Genomic DNA, 15,275 nt, shown 5'->3' with positions numbered 1-15,275 from the left:
CTGTGTCTGAGCATTATTATCCATGTGGACTGAGGCAAGCCACTTCATTTGACTGTGGCTCAGTTTCCTGATTATGTAAAATGGGGAGTTGGGATTAGATGTCCTCTAAGGTCTATTCTTCCTCTCAATTTATGACCCCATCATACCTGTGACCACACTGGCCCCTTCTATCTGAAGGCCAGGGATGGTACTTTTCACCCCTTCCCCAGAATTCTCCAGAGCCCTTAAGGGGAAATCAGAGATGGCTGTCTCACTTTCATCGGCTCAAGCCCCCAGTGATTTTGTTCCCTTAATTTTAGGGGCTTCAAGCACCGAATTGGGGCAGCTAGGTGGAGCAGTGGATAGAGTGCTGAGCCTGCAGCCAGGAAGATTCGTCTTCCTGAATTCAAAGCTGGTGTCAGATACTTCCTAGCTGAGGGATCCTGGGCAAGTCACTTAACTCTGCCTCAGTTTCCTCATCTGTAAAATGAGCTGGAGAAAGAAATGGCAAACCACTCTAGTATCTTTGCCAAGAAAATCCCAAATGGGGTCACAGAGAGTTGGACAGGACTGAAAAAGTGACCGAACAACGACAAAAACATGCAGGTCCATTCAACCACTCAGCAGTCAGATTAGCTTTCACAAAGGCATATTTATTTCTGATGTATATCAAGAACAAAATAATACTCCCTCCCCAGGCCTGGGAAGCATAATCTACCCATTGTTTCCCTCAGTCTCTTGGGAGGGGTGAGGGATTAGGTTCGGAGCTGGCCCCACCAATCCGCTGGGCTTCTATCCTAGCACCTCGGCTTCTGAGGGCTTCGCTGTTCAGTTGGCCGGATTATCTGGCCTGGAAGCCTGCTTCCAAGGTCACGGGGTTTTGAGCTGCTAGCTCTGAAGATTCTAGTGCCTGCACTTAAAGACAAATGAAACAGACCAAAACCACACACCCTGCGCTTGGGGCCACAGGGTCTAAAAGGGAGGAGGGGGAAGGCAGCCCTTCCTCCATCCTCAGAGTGAGACTGTCTTATCCTGGGAGTGCTGAAGATGCAGTCTGTTCCAGTTACACAGCCAGTGGAAAGAAGCTGATCCCCGACATGTGGCCTGAGAACAGAGGATGGCTTCTCCCAGAAGGGGGACCCTGCTCTCTCTAACATAGGTGCCTCGGTCTTAGGTGATGGGCTTGTGCAGCAAAGCCCTGTTACACTATGATTCTCCCTCTGACTAAGGGAAGACATTTGTGAAATGCCTGGAGCAGATTAGGAATTCAGATTCATAAATCGTTAGAGCTCGAAGGGGTTTTAAAATAATTTAATCTAGCATGATAATTAGAGGTGATAATCTAGCATGGTAACTGAGGCAAATTCAATTAAATGTGTATGAAGTGTACATATGAGCCTGTGGGAAGGAGCGGCCTACAGGAGTTATGGCCCTTACTACTGACGCGAATATTACAAGGAATGGAGTGGCCCATCCCCCAGACAGCCTGGCCCTCGGCCCTGAGGGGCTTGAGGGGGTAAAGAAGGACCCCGAGAGAAAAGTGTCACTGATAAGTGAGTAAAATGAAAAAAGTAAAGGAATAGATCCCTGGGGTTGTTGGACCAGGGACAGTTGAACCATTTGCCTCCAGAGGACTGCAACGCAAGACATAGAGACAGTGGTCACAGAGGGAAATCAGGCCCCCGCGCCATGCTTACCCCACGCCAGTGTCACAGATGACGTCCCATTCACCTCTCCTGCTAGCTGGGGCCCCGATGCAGGCCATCCCTCGAGGGCAGAGCGTTGTGGACAGAGAGGAGAAGTCACCAGGGAGTTAGAGAAGGAGCCAAGACTGACGCTCTCTTGACTTCCAACATCCTTTTCAGTCTCTCTCCCTCCTCCTTCCTACTCCCTCCTTTTTCTCTGTCTGCATTGCCAGCAACAACCGAGAAAAAGAAAAGACCTATTCTCTTTTTTCCATGAAACAAGGGCAGGACTAGCCGCCAGCGGTGGAGAGAGTGCTGTGCCCTGGGTTAGGAAGACATGAGTTCAAATCCAGCCTTAGACACTTACTAACTATGTGCTCCTGGGCAAGTTCCTTAACCCAATTTGTCTCAGTTTCCTCATTTGTTAAAATGAGCTGGAGAAGGAAATGGCAAACCACAGCAGTATCTTTGCCAAGAAAACCCTGAATGGGGTCACGAAGAGTCAAACATGAAACATATAAACAACCATAAAGAGAGAGTCTACTCCAGGCCTTTCCTTCTGCTGAGGACTATGGAGGATAGACGGCAAAAGCATAAGACATTTCCCCTGGCCTCAAGGAGTCTATAATCTACTCAGAGAGATGAGACTTAAAAATAGGAAGTTAACTGAAAACAGGGTACCAGATCGTGCTTTGTAGACATACGCTACGGGCTTCCTGGGAGAGGTCGTGCTCAAAAGGGTCTTGAAGGGGGGCAAAATAGTAGAAAAAAAAATTCTAAATTATGAGAATGGCACAAGGCAAAATGGTGGCGAGTGCGAGGGAATGTGATAGAAGTTTACGGGCCTGAATTTACTGGAGGAGAGCCTTTGTGGGACTGTCTCAGGTGGGGGCCTAGATGTGGTATAGTTTTCCTGGTATTTGTGTTTGAAATTGAATTATTAGGCCTGAAGAATAAATAGTAAAGTAGAGCACTGCAGAGGGGCGTGTTTGGACTGGGATGAGGACCTGCAGGGGCTGCCATGCCGCACAAGGGCTCCATATTCACTGTTTTAAAATCAAGTTTAAGGCAGTGCATGGACTGAAATCAGCTCACGGGGTCTGGTTGTTGTCAGCTGTTTATTAAGCGACCAGCATTCATCTGGAAAACACAAAGGGCCCTTTCAGGATAGCTGAGCTAATTTCCTCATCTGTACGGAGGAACAATGGAAGATGGGAATGTTTTTAAGTGAGCCATGAAGAAGGGGATGGGAGAGCTGGTGCAGTGGTGAGCATGATGGATTAGAGTGAGCAAGTTAAGAATGAAAACGTAAGAGAGAAGGACTTGGCCTTAGGGTGCCCAGGCAAAGACGCTGGCTCTGCTCTGTACTGCCTGTGTGACGGGGCAAGTCGTTTCATGGGGAGGGAGGCCTCGCTGGGAGGGAATGTCTCTGGGAATAATGATAACTGACATTTGTAACTCTAAGATTTGCAAAGCTGTGTAACAATGACGACAATAATAATAGCGAATACTTTACATCACTTTCCCGATGCCACGGTCCTCTTCAAGAACGAAAGACAAACAACAACAACAATTATCTCATTTGATTCTCATAACAACCCTGTTATAAGTAGGTGTTATTATTACACCCATTTCACAGAAGAGGAAATCGAGGTTGAGAGACTTGCTCAGAGCCACTTCCAATAAGTCTCAAAGGGAGGGTTTGAACTCCGGCCTTCTGACTTCAAGTCCAACATTCTGCTGACTTTGCCACCTCATTGCTTGATCTTTTGCTCACTTATTTCTGACACTTTGTGACCCCATTTGGCAAAGATACTGGAGTGGTTTGCCTTTTCCTTCTCTAGCTCATTTTTACAGAGAAGGAAACTAAAGCAAACAGGATGGAGCAACTTGCCCAGGGTCACACAGCTAGTAAGTGTCCGAGGCCAGATTTGAACTCAGGAAGTTGAGTCTTCCTGACTTCAGACCTGAGCTGCCTAGGCCAGCTCTTTACATCACATTATCTCACTTGAACTTCACGGCAACCCCGTGAACTAAGTTCCATAGTTATTATTATCAAGATTGCCATTTTACAGATAAGAAAACTGAGGCTAAGTGAGGTTATAAGATCTTTCTGATGGTCTTCCTAACTCTACTTCCCACACTCTATCCACAAAGACACAAGGTACATAGGAAAACAGGAAAAGGGTCATTTTTACTCATTTATAAGTGAATGAAGGTGGTTCGCTGGATGATGCTAGACTTGTCCTCCATCAGATGTTTACCAGCTGTCTGACTGAGGAAGCCATCTTACCACCCTCACCCTCAGTTTCCTGATCTGTAAAATGGAGATAATAACACCTACTTCACAGGATGTTGAGAGGATCAAATGCAGTAGCTTGTAAAACACATTATGAACCTTTAAATGCTCTACAAATTTGAACCATCATCATTATTATTATTATTATCAAAATCATCCTGAGGGACACAACTCCTGACCTTACATAGGCAAAATCAAACTGTTTTATAAGAAAACATAGAGGGAAAAAAATTTCACCAACATCTTTTTCTTTACTCCTACCCAGAAACCTTCTAAAAAGGATACTGGTTGCTATTTGGGAGAACATGATTAAAGCGGCCATAATGTCTTACATTGGTTTGGTATCTCCACTGCTTTCTAAAAAAATAGTTTCATGTATATTATGTTGTTTGAACCTTAATGATGGCCTACACAGGGTGGGTTGTGTGATCTTCTTAAAGATAAGGAAAGAGTGGCACAAGAAATCCACGGACTTGTTCAAGGTTCTGTGTGTTAGGAAAGGATCTGGGATTATTAGGACACTCATTGTCTGATCTTTCTCTTCAAGGGACCTGTACAGCTTCCTGGGGACTAGGCATGGCCTACACAGACCTTGTTCTGAGTTTCTTCTCATCCTGCTAATCCAGAGGAGCCAAGAACCCTACTCACTCCATCTCTTTAATTCAGTAGAAAGCTATTGCCTTCCAGTTACTCATTTCTCTCCCCTCCAGTCTCAACCTCTTTCCTTGTACCTGGGGTCTTGAGTGTGTGTGGGAGAAGGAAAAAGGAGTCACCTCCAGCTGTTTACTGTCCTTTAAGGCAGGGGGAGGGGGACATCAGACTGGCCGTTGCTATTGTCAGGGAAAGGCTTCGCCTAACTAGCCTCAGAAAGGACTAGAGGGAAAAAACATCTCCTGACTATGCCTCAGTTTGAAAAGCTTTCTCCCAAATTCCCTGGCTGTTCCTGAATGGATGGAGAGCCTAGGCAGGCATGGCTTTCTGCAGATGCGATCGTCTGGCCTAATTCTAATTCTCTTGTTAGTCCCTTGTTGCAACACTGGTGTGGCTGTGTGGTTTGGTACTTCCTTCCTTCAGTAGTTACGGGAGACTTGGCAGCCTCATGATGTGATGCATACACACCCCACATAGATATGCATATATACATAGACGTGCACATATATACACACATACGTACATTCACATACACAACTACGTACACGTATATGCTACATACGCACACATGAGTGTAAAACAAAAGTTCTGATCTAAGAACGTGTAGTTTTTCCAAGAAGAAGCATCTTGTTCCGGGGGAGTGTTAAATTAGAAACCCCTGGCTGGCAGCCCTGTTGGGTGTAAGACTAAAGTGGAATGGAGAAAAAGTTTGCTGGTTGAAGAGTCCTGCAAGAAGGTTATGGGAGAGTTTGTCAAACTCAATAGGGAAGCCCCCAGGAATATGGTGAAAAAGTCCACCAGCGAAGTGCTGAAGTAATTGGGAGCGTCAGGCATAAGGATCAGGAGAACGTGATATTGCACAGACCTTAGAAGGCGACATGTCATTGAGAGCGATGGGAAAAGTATGATAGTGTGGGAAGGAGCCAAGTCAAGCGAAGAGTACGTTCTTGTCTGTCTCTTTGAGGCTGGGACCGTGGGAGGAGTTAATCTAATTACTCGTTGTTGGGGGTTTTTTTAGGTTTAGTTCTGACAATGGCAAATAGTCCTCCATGTTTGTTCCTTGTAGTATATTTACATCATCCTCACAGAGTTTTAAGAAACTCCTATGAAAGGGATGTTGGAATCAATCACAAAGCATTCATTAGCCACCTCCCACGTATGGAGATGGATGCAGTGGGTCAGAGCTCTGAGTCTGAAGTCAGGAAGACCTGAGTTCAAATCTAGCCTCAGGTACCTGTGATCCTGGGCAGGTCACTTAACCTCTGTTTACCTTAATCCACTGGAAAAGGAAATAATAAACTGCTCCAGTATCTTTGCCAAGAAAATCCCATGGACCGTATCAGAGTGAAAGGGTTCACAGGGTCACAAAAAGCTGGACCTGACAATTTGCTAAGTTGTGGGGATCAAAGAAATGAAACACTCCCTGCTCATTTGAATGTAAACTCCAGGAAGGCAAGGACAGTCGTCAGCTCGGCACAGTATGTAGCACATAGTAAATGCTTAATAAATAATTTTTGCCTGCCCTGGAAAGGCTACATTCCATCAAGGGAGATGTTGATGTTTACTTGTTTTTCAGTCGTGTCCAATTCGTTGTGATCCCATTGGGTGTTTTCTTGGCAAAGTCATTTGCCATTTCCTTGTCCAGCTCATTTTATAGACGAGGAAACTGAAGCAAACAGGGTTAAGTGACTTGCCCAAAGTCACACAACTAGTAATGTCTGAAGCCAGGTTTGAATTCAGGTCTTCCTGACTCCAGGCCCAGAACTCTATCCACATCACCACTTAGCTGCCCCATCAAGGAGAAATAACATATACATATAAAAGCATATGAATAATAAATGCAAAATAATTTTGCAGAGAAAGAAGTTACTAGTCATGATGGAGATCAAAAAAGGTTCCATGTGTAAGCTGAGCTTTAAAAGTATAGAAGAAAAATATTAATACTGTCCTACACACAAGGCAGCCAGAAAAAAAAAAAGATTTTATTAATTCAACATTATTCTAAATCCAAGCATTGTTTTGCTCAGAAAAAATAAAAATGTCCAAACTGGCAGAATTCCCTCATGCCATTAGACATCTCTCTAATGTAAATTTAAAGTAGTACTTATAGAAATCTTGAACAAAAAAAAAGTCACAATACAATAAAAATGGTTTTGGAGTTAACCTCCTACTCCCATATAATAGAACAATAATCTCTTGATCTTTCCAGAACACCCTGGGAGAACCAGCTTCCTAAAGCCACTCATCTCTCTTTGGCCCTTCCCCTCAGGAGCTGCAGGAAGAAATCTAGAGAGATCCCTGCCCAATGCCACAATTGCTTCAGAATGGGCAAAGTGGGCACTGCCACTAGGTGGCTCTGCAAGGGTTGGGTTGGAGCTCTTTGCAGAGCTGACTGTTAAATTTTTAGAAATTAGCAAACTACAAATCAGGGCTTGATTTATTGCTATGTTAATTGTCTAAATAGAAAGAGTCTAGTCAAGACAAGATTGTCTAATCTAAAAAGTGATAGAAAAATGATAATAATACTAATTAAATTTTAAGCTATAATGTTACTTTTTTCTTCTTTCTAGAGAGCCAGTTTTTAAACATTTACCAACACAATGTTACTCCCTTTAAGGGTCTGGAAAGGTGAAAATCTTAACCACAAAAGAGCTATTTCTTATTCTAAGTTTATTATCATCTTTAATCCCTTTTTCCAAGGCATTAGCTTTCATTCCTGACATTTTCTACATTTCCTAAGAGAAAGGGAATAGTCAGGCCTAAGAGAAAGAGGAAAGATCTGAAATAGACTTTAGACTCGAGAAATATGTATTTCTTAATATTTTAGTTGAACTAAGCAAGAAGGTTTTTAAATAAGCTTCCACAAAGGAAAAGAGGGATTCTAAGAGGCGGGCATGAGGAGAGAATGAAAAATAGCCAGTGCATAGGCCCAGAGATGTCACAGACTGCTGTGTTTGAGAAACAGCAAGAAGGCCCATCAGGTTAGACCTTGTGTTTGTTCAGTTGTATCTGACTCTTAATGACCCCATTTTGGGGTTTCTTAGCAAAGATACTAGAGCGATTTGCCATTTCCTTCTCCAGCTCATTTATACAGATGAGGAACTGAGGCAAATAGGGTTGAGTGACTTGCCTAGGGTCACACAGCTAGTAAGTGTTTGGGGCCAAAAGAACTCATGAAGATGAGTCTTCCTGATGCCAAGCACAGCGCTCTGTCCACTGCGCCACCTAACTGCCCATCTAGTTAGATCTTAGAGTGCGTGAAATGTTAGCTGTATGAAAACTGCATAGAGGGGAAGGACTTAACGGCTTCGTGAGGCTTTTATACTACAATAGCCAAAGAAAGGCTGGAGCGTTTTACAAATGCACCAGTTGATGATGGGAGGTCCCAGACACTCCTCAATACACCAGTCACAATCACAAGTAGGCTAGATGAGGATTAACTCTGGGATTGACAGAATTCTTTTCAGATCCTGAAATGCAAAGTGAAATAAATAGGCAGACAAATAGATAAATAAATCAATGAATGAAGAAATAAATAAACAAACAAATGAACATTTTTGCACCACCTAACAGGATTGCTAAGGTTACCATGTGAATAGGAGTTGTTATAATAATATGATTCCTAATTGGAAGAGACCTAAGACGTCATTGGGTCCAACCTTATACCTAAACAGGGACAGACAGTATAACATTCCTGACAAGTGGTCATTCAACCTCCTCCTGAAGAATTTCAGTGGAAAGGGACTCATTATCTGCCCAGACAGGCCATTCCACACAGGAACAATCCTGCTTTTAGGAATTTTTACTTAGTGGAGCTGAAATATGCTTCATGGCAACCCTGACTCATTTCTCCTAGCTCTGCCTTCTGGGGCCAAGAAGAACAAGTCTAAACTCTTTTACATATGCATCCATTAAAATATTTTAAGACAAGTAGCTATCAAACTTTCCTTTTCCCTACTCTTCCCCCAGGATCCTTCAACAGAATGCTGTATACCATCATTTAAATGTCTCTTCCCCTCCTGGCCTGTGCTCTTTTACCAGTTCTGCAGTCTGCTAATGTTGTTCTCGAAATGGGCTTCCCAGAACTGAATGCAATGGTCAGATCTGGTGTGGCCTGATCACTGCAGGTTTCTGTAGCCATGTTGTTTCACTAGTTCTGGACGCTGTTATGTAGCCTAAGACCACAGTTTCCTTTTCTTTTTTCTTTTTTCTTTTTTGGCTGTCCAGCATATTGTTTGTTGACCCATGCTGAGCTTGCAGTCTGCTAAAACCCACAGATCTTTTTTTTTCCAGACAAATTGCTGTTAAGGATACTACCCTATCTTTTATTTATGAAGATTTTTTATAACTCAAGTGAGACTTTACACGTATCTCCATTGTTAGGTTCACACCATTGTTCTATCCTGCTGACATCTTTTTGGATCTTGATTCTATGATCTAATATGTTAGCTCTCTTAACTTTGTGTCAGCTGTAAATTTGACAAAAAATGGCATCTATGTATTCATCTGTCATTAATTAAAACATTAAACAGCAGAGATGGCTGGGTCAAGTCATTAGATACCTCCCTCCAAGTTGACATTGAGCCCTCAATGACTACTTTCAAGTTCCATTTCCAAATATACCTAACTCTACTATCATCTAGTCCATATCTCAACATCTTGTTGACAAGGATAGCTTCGAAGAATTTGCCAGATGCCTTGCTGAAGGCACCACGACACATCAAAAACATTGAAAACTAGATTGGAAAATGTTTTACCAATCTCGTAACATCATCAAAAAATAAGTCGGCAGCTAGGTGGCACAGTGGACAGAGCACCGGCCCTGGATTCAGGAGGATCTGGGTTCAAATCCGGCCTCAGACACATAACTTACTAGCTCCCCAGGCAAGTCACTTAACCCCATTGCCTAGCCAAAAAAGAAAAAACAAAAACAAAAACAAAAGGTTAGTCTGACATGATCTGTTCTTAGTGACAATGTGCTGGCCCTGAGTGATTATTGCTTCCATTTCTAAGAGTCCATCAACCATTTAGTAATACATTTTAGAATTTTGCTAGGAATTCAAGGTCAAGTTCACTGGCCTATAATTGAAAGACTGTTCTCTTCCCTTTATTGAAAACTAAGACATTCGCTTTTCCCCAGTTTTCCAGGACCTCCTTTCTCATTTCTTTTAAAAATTGCTGATAGTGGCTCCATAATCAATCTGCAAGTTTTCTAAGTACCTTAAGATATAGTTGATTTAGGACAAGTGGCTTTTAACTCATCAAATACGGCTAAATGCTCTCATGCTATCTGCTTAGTTATCTTGAGTTTCGAGTCCTATTAACCATTTTTCTTCTCTCCTTTCTAGTCCAAGGCTCATTGAACTTTTCAGGAGTTAATTGATAATAGAAAACAAAAATATTTCTGCCTCCTTTCTGCTGTCCATTATCATGGTCCCATCTCCCTGGAGGGATATTCCTCTTTTGATCCTTTTCTTTTCTCCAATGTACCTGAAAAAAAAACCCTTTGTGTGTTGTCCTTAGCATTTACCCCCAGTTACGGCTCACTGTGAGCAGTGGTCCTGCCACCATTCTTACAGGATCATATCGAGATTTTGTATCGATTCTCCATTGTCTGTCCTTGACTCCATCCTTTCTATGTGCATGCTTAAAAATCTAAATTGGAGAATGAACTCCCAGTGCATCCACTTTGGTACCTTTCAACAACACCCTCGCTTAGACTGTTTATATTTGTGTTTTCAAAATTCCATCCTTGAGTGTTCCTCATGCTTCTATGTTGTCTGTGGGGCTTTAGGCTAAGGGCCTACAGGCCTACCTAGCCTTTCGCTGTGAAATCTCTCCTCAAAATGAAGGTATCCCTGACTTTGCCTGCCCTTCTGCATTATTAATTCTAAAAGAGAATTAATTAAGCTAGAATCCTCCTCGAAGCCCTTTTCCTATCATTTTTATAGCGGTGGCTAGTTCCTTCTCAGTAATCAGAATCAGGTCAGAATAACAGCTCCCCTTGTCACTTTCTCTATTTTTTGAAATACTACATTGTCATTGAGACAAAATAAGAGTGCATTAATTGTTTTGCTTTTGGCACAGTAGCTCTAGTAGAAAAACCTGGATTATGTCTGTGGGACTCAGGGCTCTAACAAGTGAGATTTTGCTGTATCTTGGCCAGACCACCTCACCATTTTCCAGCCAAGTCCAAATCATGCTAATATATGTGTAACTACCTCCCCCCAACACACACACACACACACACACACACACACACACACACACATCTCCTTAAATGTTGTCTTCCCTTATTAAAATATAAGCTCCTTAAATGGAGGGGCTGTCCTACGTAAGGGGAATTTCTTAGCTTGGGTTTCTTGAGAATTCAGGGAGAACCTTCCCCACCAGCAGGTCTGAATGACTGGAGGTCAAATACAGTGAGCAGGAGGCAAGCTCACTTTATAAATAAAAAAAATTCATTAGCACAGTTGGGAACTAGCTCAGGGTAGTAGCAGTATTAACTTCTTTGAGTTCAGATTGGATTTTTATAGATATTTTGACTCACTTAGAGCCCAATTAGCAACAATCTGTGGCAGAAAAGAAATGGAGGAAAATGTGAAAATCTTGGAGTGACAGGATTCACTGAAGGTCAGGTTTGATCCTCAGGGAAAATGCATTTCTCTGTGGTTAATCTTATCAAAACTCCCTGTGTTGGCAGGTAATCTTTAAAATGGTGGAGGCCTTCTTTTAATGTAGAATAATTCTTATTCTTCTTGTTGTTGCCAATAAGAAGAGAAATCAGGCACCATTCCCGTAGCTCTGTTTCCTTGGCTTCAGAAGTCACTTTGTTTGAAGAGAGGTTTCCCCAAAACTTACAGTACTCAGGTTCATTCTATTTCTTCACCCTTGCTTGTGTTTGTGTCTATAGTTCTCAGTACAGTACATGGCAAATAGTAAGCACTTAATAAATGCTTTTTTATTCATGTATTCTTTCATTCATTCATTTCATCTCTACAGTATGCTTTCATGTTAGGCTTATGTATTATACAAACGGAAGTTGTTGGGTGGTAGGGTGGTGGTGGTGGTGGTAGTGGTGATTGTTATAAAAAAGAAGGGTAGCATTTGGCTAGGCAGAAAATGGAATGATTATTCCAGGTTGAGGTGCCATTAGAGGTTTGTGTGTGTGTGTGTGTGTGTGTGGTGTGTGTGTTTTGCATGGGCAAAATATAGAAGCAGTGTATCTTGTTGGCTTTCTTTCTAAGAACTAAGCTGATAAATCTTCCCCACAGAGGTCCAGGGTTGAATGGTTGAGGTATCTCTAACTGTTATTGGCTTGAGATGCAATCAACTGTGCTCTCCCAATGTTAGGGGCTAATGACTAACATACTCAGTTCCATTTAATCACTTAAAACCAATTAGCTTTTGCAAAGGGATATTTACTGAGAAGATATAGCAAAAGCAAAATGCAAATATTTTCCCTAATACCTCTACGAGCATACTCTCATCTATAGAATCTTGGTCTCTGAGAAGAGTAGGCTCCATTTAGCTCAGTTCCTGCATAGCATAGGTTCCACCCAGTTTGCCGTCAAAGGTAGCTTTGATGCTGAATGTGTCCTTGTCCCATCTATCAGTGAGATGGAGTCCCAAAGGTTACTCCTTGATCCTCAAGGTGATATGTCACTGGCTGCAAACCTGGACTCTGGAATGCCAAGGTACTGAAGCATGGCATTGCATTACCATCACCCCTGAAGGACATCCACGCTTTGCTCACTGTTAACTCAAATTCTGGAAAGCCAGGATGCTGAGGTGGACCTTTCAAACTCACATGGTTGTTGGCTCCACTCCCTTCACCAGGCTCCCCTCTCTTCACCCTTCACCACTCATGGTGATAAGTGAAGTAGTCACTAAGATTCCCTTAAGAGCACTGAGGTTAAGAGGAAGTGGTTGAAGTTGACGTCAGTTTTGAATGCCTCTTCAACTAAAGAGCCTCCTATTTACTATGTTGGTAGCTGATCAGAACCAATTACACAATGTCTATGCATGCTCCAAGGTATATCATCATGATTCTCCCAGAAGCAGAAATCAGGTTCCCTTGCTTCTCCAGATGGGAAGATGCCATTAGAGGTACATGTACTAAACAAACCCCCAACATAGCAGGAATTATTATGGCATATTTGGGGGCAAAGAGAAGAAACAGGCTTGACAAGAATGGATCTTTACTGGTAGGAAGCAGAAAGCTTACATGAGATAGCAGAGAAAGCATTCACCCAGGAGCCAGGTGACTTGGGATTCTATCTTGGCTTTGCTGCTCTTTCATCACATGATATGGAGCAAATCATTTTACTTTCTTGGGCCTCAGTTCTTACAAAATGAGGCGGCTGGATTCGATGACCTCTCATGTCCCTTTTAGTGCTCTCATTTTCTAAGGCTGGATTGATAAAATAAGATTGGACTGTGATTATTTTCAATGCCAGATAAAGACTGAACTCAATCTACTTAGCAACTTTTGATTTGTGCTGTCTAAAGAGTATCATGAAACTAGTTACACAGACTGAGAGATGGGGTGGCCTATAGACCCTGGCTTTGTAGTTTTGATGTTTTGATGTTTTTTTTGTTTTGTTTTACAGAATTTTAAGCAAGTTAAGTCAAGAAATCAACAAGAATGAAGAAAGAAGAAGTTTATTTGCAAGGAAGTGAGTTGTATAACAATGATTTTTTTTCATTTCTTAAATTGATAACTTTTCCTTAAAATAAATATACACAAACATACACACACAAATCACAAAGAAACACCCCTCCAAAATAGTTTAGCAAAACAACAAAATACAGCAATCGTAACTGACTGTACATGCAATCGTGGTGCTGTTATTCAGTTGTTTCAATCATGTCCGACTCTCCTTGACCCTATTTGGAGTTTTTTGGCAAAAATACTAGAGTGGTTTGTCATTTCCTTCTCCAGGCCATTTTACAGATGAGGAAACTAAAGCAAACAGGGTTACATGTCTGAGGCTGGATTTGACCTTGGAAAGTTGAGTCTTCCTGACTCCAGGCCTGGCACTCTATCCACCGTACCACCTAACTGCCCCCCCCCCGTACAATTATATACTTCTGTAATTCGCCGTTTGTTAAAGGAAAGGAAAGCTGAGAGCTTTGACCATACCAAGGTATTACCAACATTGTCCACTGTTATTTCATTTATGTCTGGTTGTTGTCTTATGTCTCCATTTCTGTGATTGTAGTTCATCTCTAAGTTGGTGTTTTGAACATACTTTTTTTTCCATTCTATATCACTTCCTATGTCTATGTTTCCTCTAATTCTTCATATTTGCTTTTTCTTGTAGAATAAAATATTTGATCATATTCACATGCCACAGTGTATTCAATCACGTTCTAGTTGTTGGGCACATATTAGCTATGTGCTGTTATATTCATACTACCGCTAGGAATATTTTTTTACCCAGAGAGTTCTATTTTTCTTGTCAATAAAGTCGTTCAGGTGTAAATCCAGTAGCACAATCGATGGGTCACAGGGCCTGAACAATTTCATAAGTTTATTATGCAATTCTAAATTCTTCTTAAAAACAGACTAATCCCCAGCATTACCAGTAGCTAAGTTCTGCTTCTGCTTTCTACCAGCCTTGCCACCATTGAAAATATCCTTGTTTTACTATCTTTGACAACTTAATGGCTATTAAGTGATACCTAGGACTTGTAATTTGCATTTTTCTCATTATTCACATTTTGAACGCATTTTTTAGCTGACTGTTGATACTATGATGATAATTTCTGTGTTTTTTAATTTTTAGCTGACTGAGGAGTAACAATAAAACTTGTTTTACTGATGATGATTTCTGTTCTCTACTTTTTAGCTGACTGATAAAACTAAGATGATAGGTTTTTTTGTTGTTGTTTCAGAAATTTTCTATTAATGCCCTTATCCTTGACTACTTCTCCAGTGAAGAAGGGCTGTATCAATTTCCTATTCGTTTTGGATATCAGAATTGTGTCAGAGAAGTTTAACACATAAATATCAAAATTTGTATATTTTTTCTTATTCTGGCTGCACTGATTTTATTTATACAAAAATATTTTCTTTTTGTATAATAGAAATTGTCTTTTGTCTTTTATCCTTTATTCTGACAATGTTGTTAGTTAAAAATCATGCCCCTATTTGCAATTTGAAAGTTGTTACATGGCATCTTCTAAGTTTATGGCTTGAATTTTAGAATCTTTAAATAGCTTATTCATTTAGAATTTATTGTGCTATATTATGTAAGATGCTGATCAAAATGCAATTTTAATCAAACTCCCCATACAATTTTTCTTAAATAATTTATTGCCTAAGAATTTTGCTTCTTGTTTTGTTGAATTCTAGACTGCTAAGACTATTTGTAGCTAAATCTTCCATAGCTAATCTAGCCACTAGACTTCTATTTATTTTAATCCACTATTTGATTGTCTGAACAATTACTACTTTATAAAATAATATGATAGGCAAAAATACCATTCTCCCTTTCTACCATTATCTGCCACCACTGTTTCCTTTGGTTTTCTTAAATATTTGTTTTTCCCTATGATTCAAGTTATTGTTTTTGTTAATTCTAAAAAGTACACCATTAGTATTTTATTAATATAGCAGTAAATGTGTAGATTAGTTTGGAGAATATTATTATCTT

At 41.1% G+C, this 15,275-nt stretch overlaps 1 protein-coding gene across 2 annotated transcripts in view; it reads left to right on the top strand.

Moving 5' to 3' along the window:
* The window catches only part of LCP2 (lymphocyte cytosolic protein 2), a 68,285-nt gene that overhangs the window by 17,688 nt on the left and 35,322 nt on the right, over nucleotides 1-15,275 (top strand). For both annotated transcript variants that reach the window (XM_020992325.2, XM_020992324.2), the window contains exon 4: nucleotides 13,227-13,292. In XM_020992325.2, coding sequence (XP_020847984.1) covers nucleotides 13,227-13,292 — 66 coding nt within the window. The remainder of the gene's footprint in view (nucleotides 1-13,226; nucleotides 13,293-15,275) is intronic.

Source organism: Phascolarctos cinereus, unplaced genomic scaffold (assembly GCF_003287225.1).
Source record: "Phascolarctos cinereus isolate Bilbo 61053 unplaced genomic scaffold, phaCin_HiC Scaffold_2;HRSCAF=192, whole genome shotgun sequence".
In the NCBI taxonomy this organism is placed as follows: Eukaryota; Metazoa; Chordata; class Mammalia; order Diprotodontia; family Phascolarctidae; genus Phascolarctos; species Phascolarctos cinereus.
Note: the sequence above shows the minus strand (reverse complement) of the source record. Positions and strands in the feature narration are given on the sequence as shown.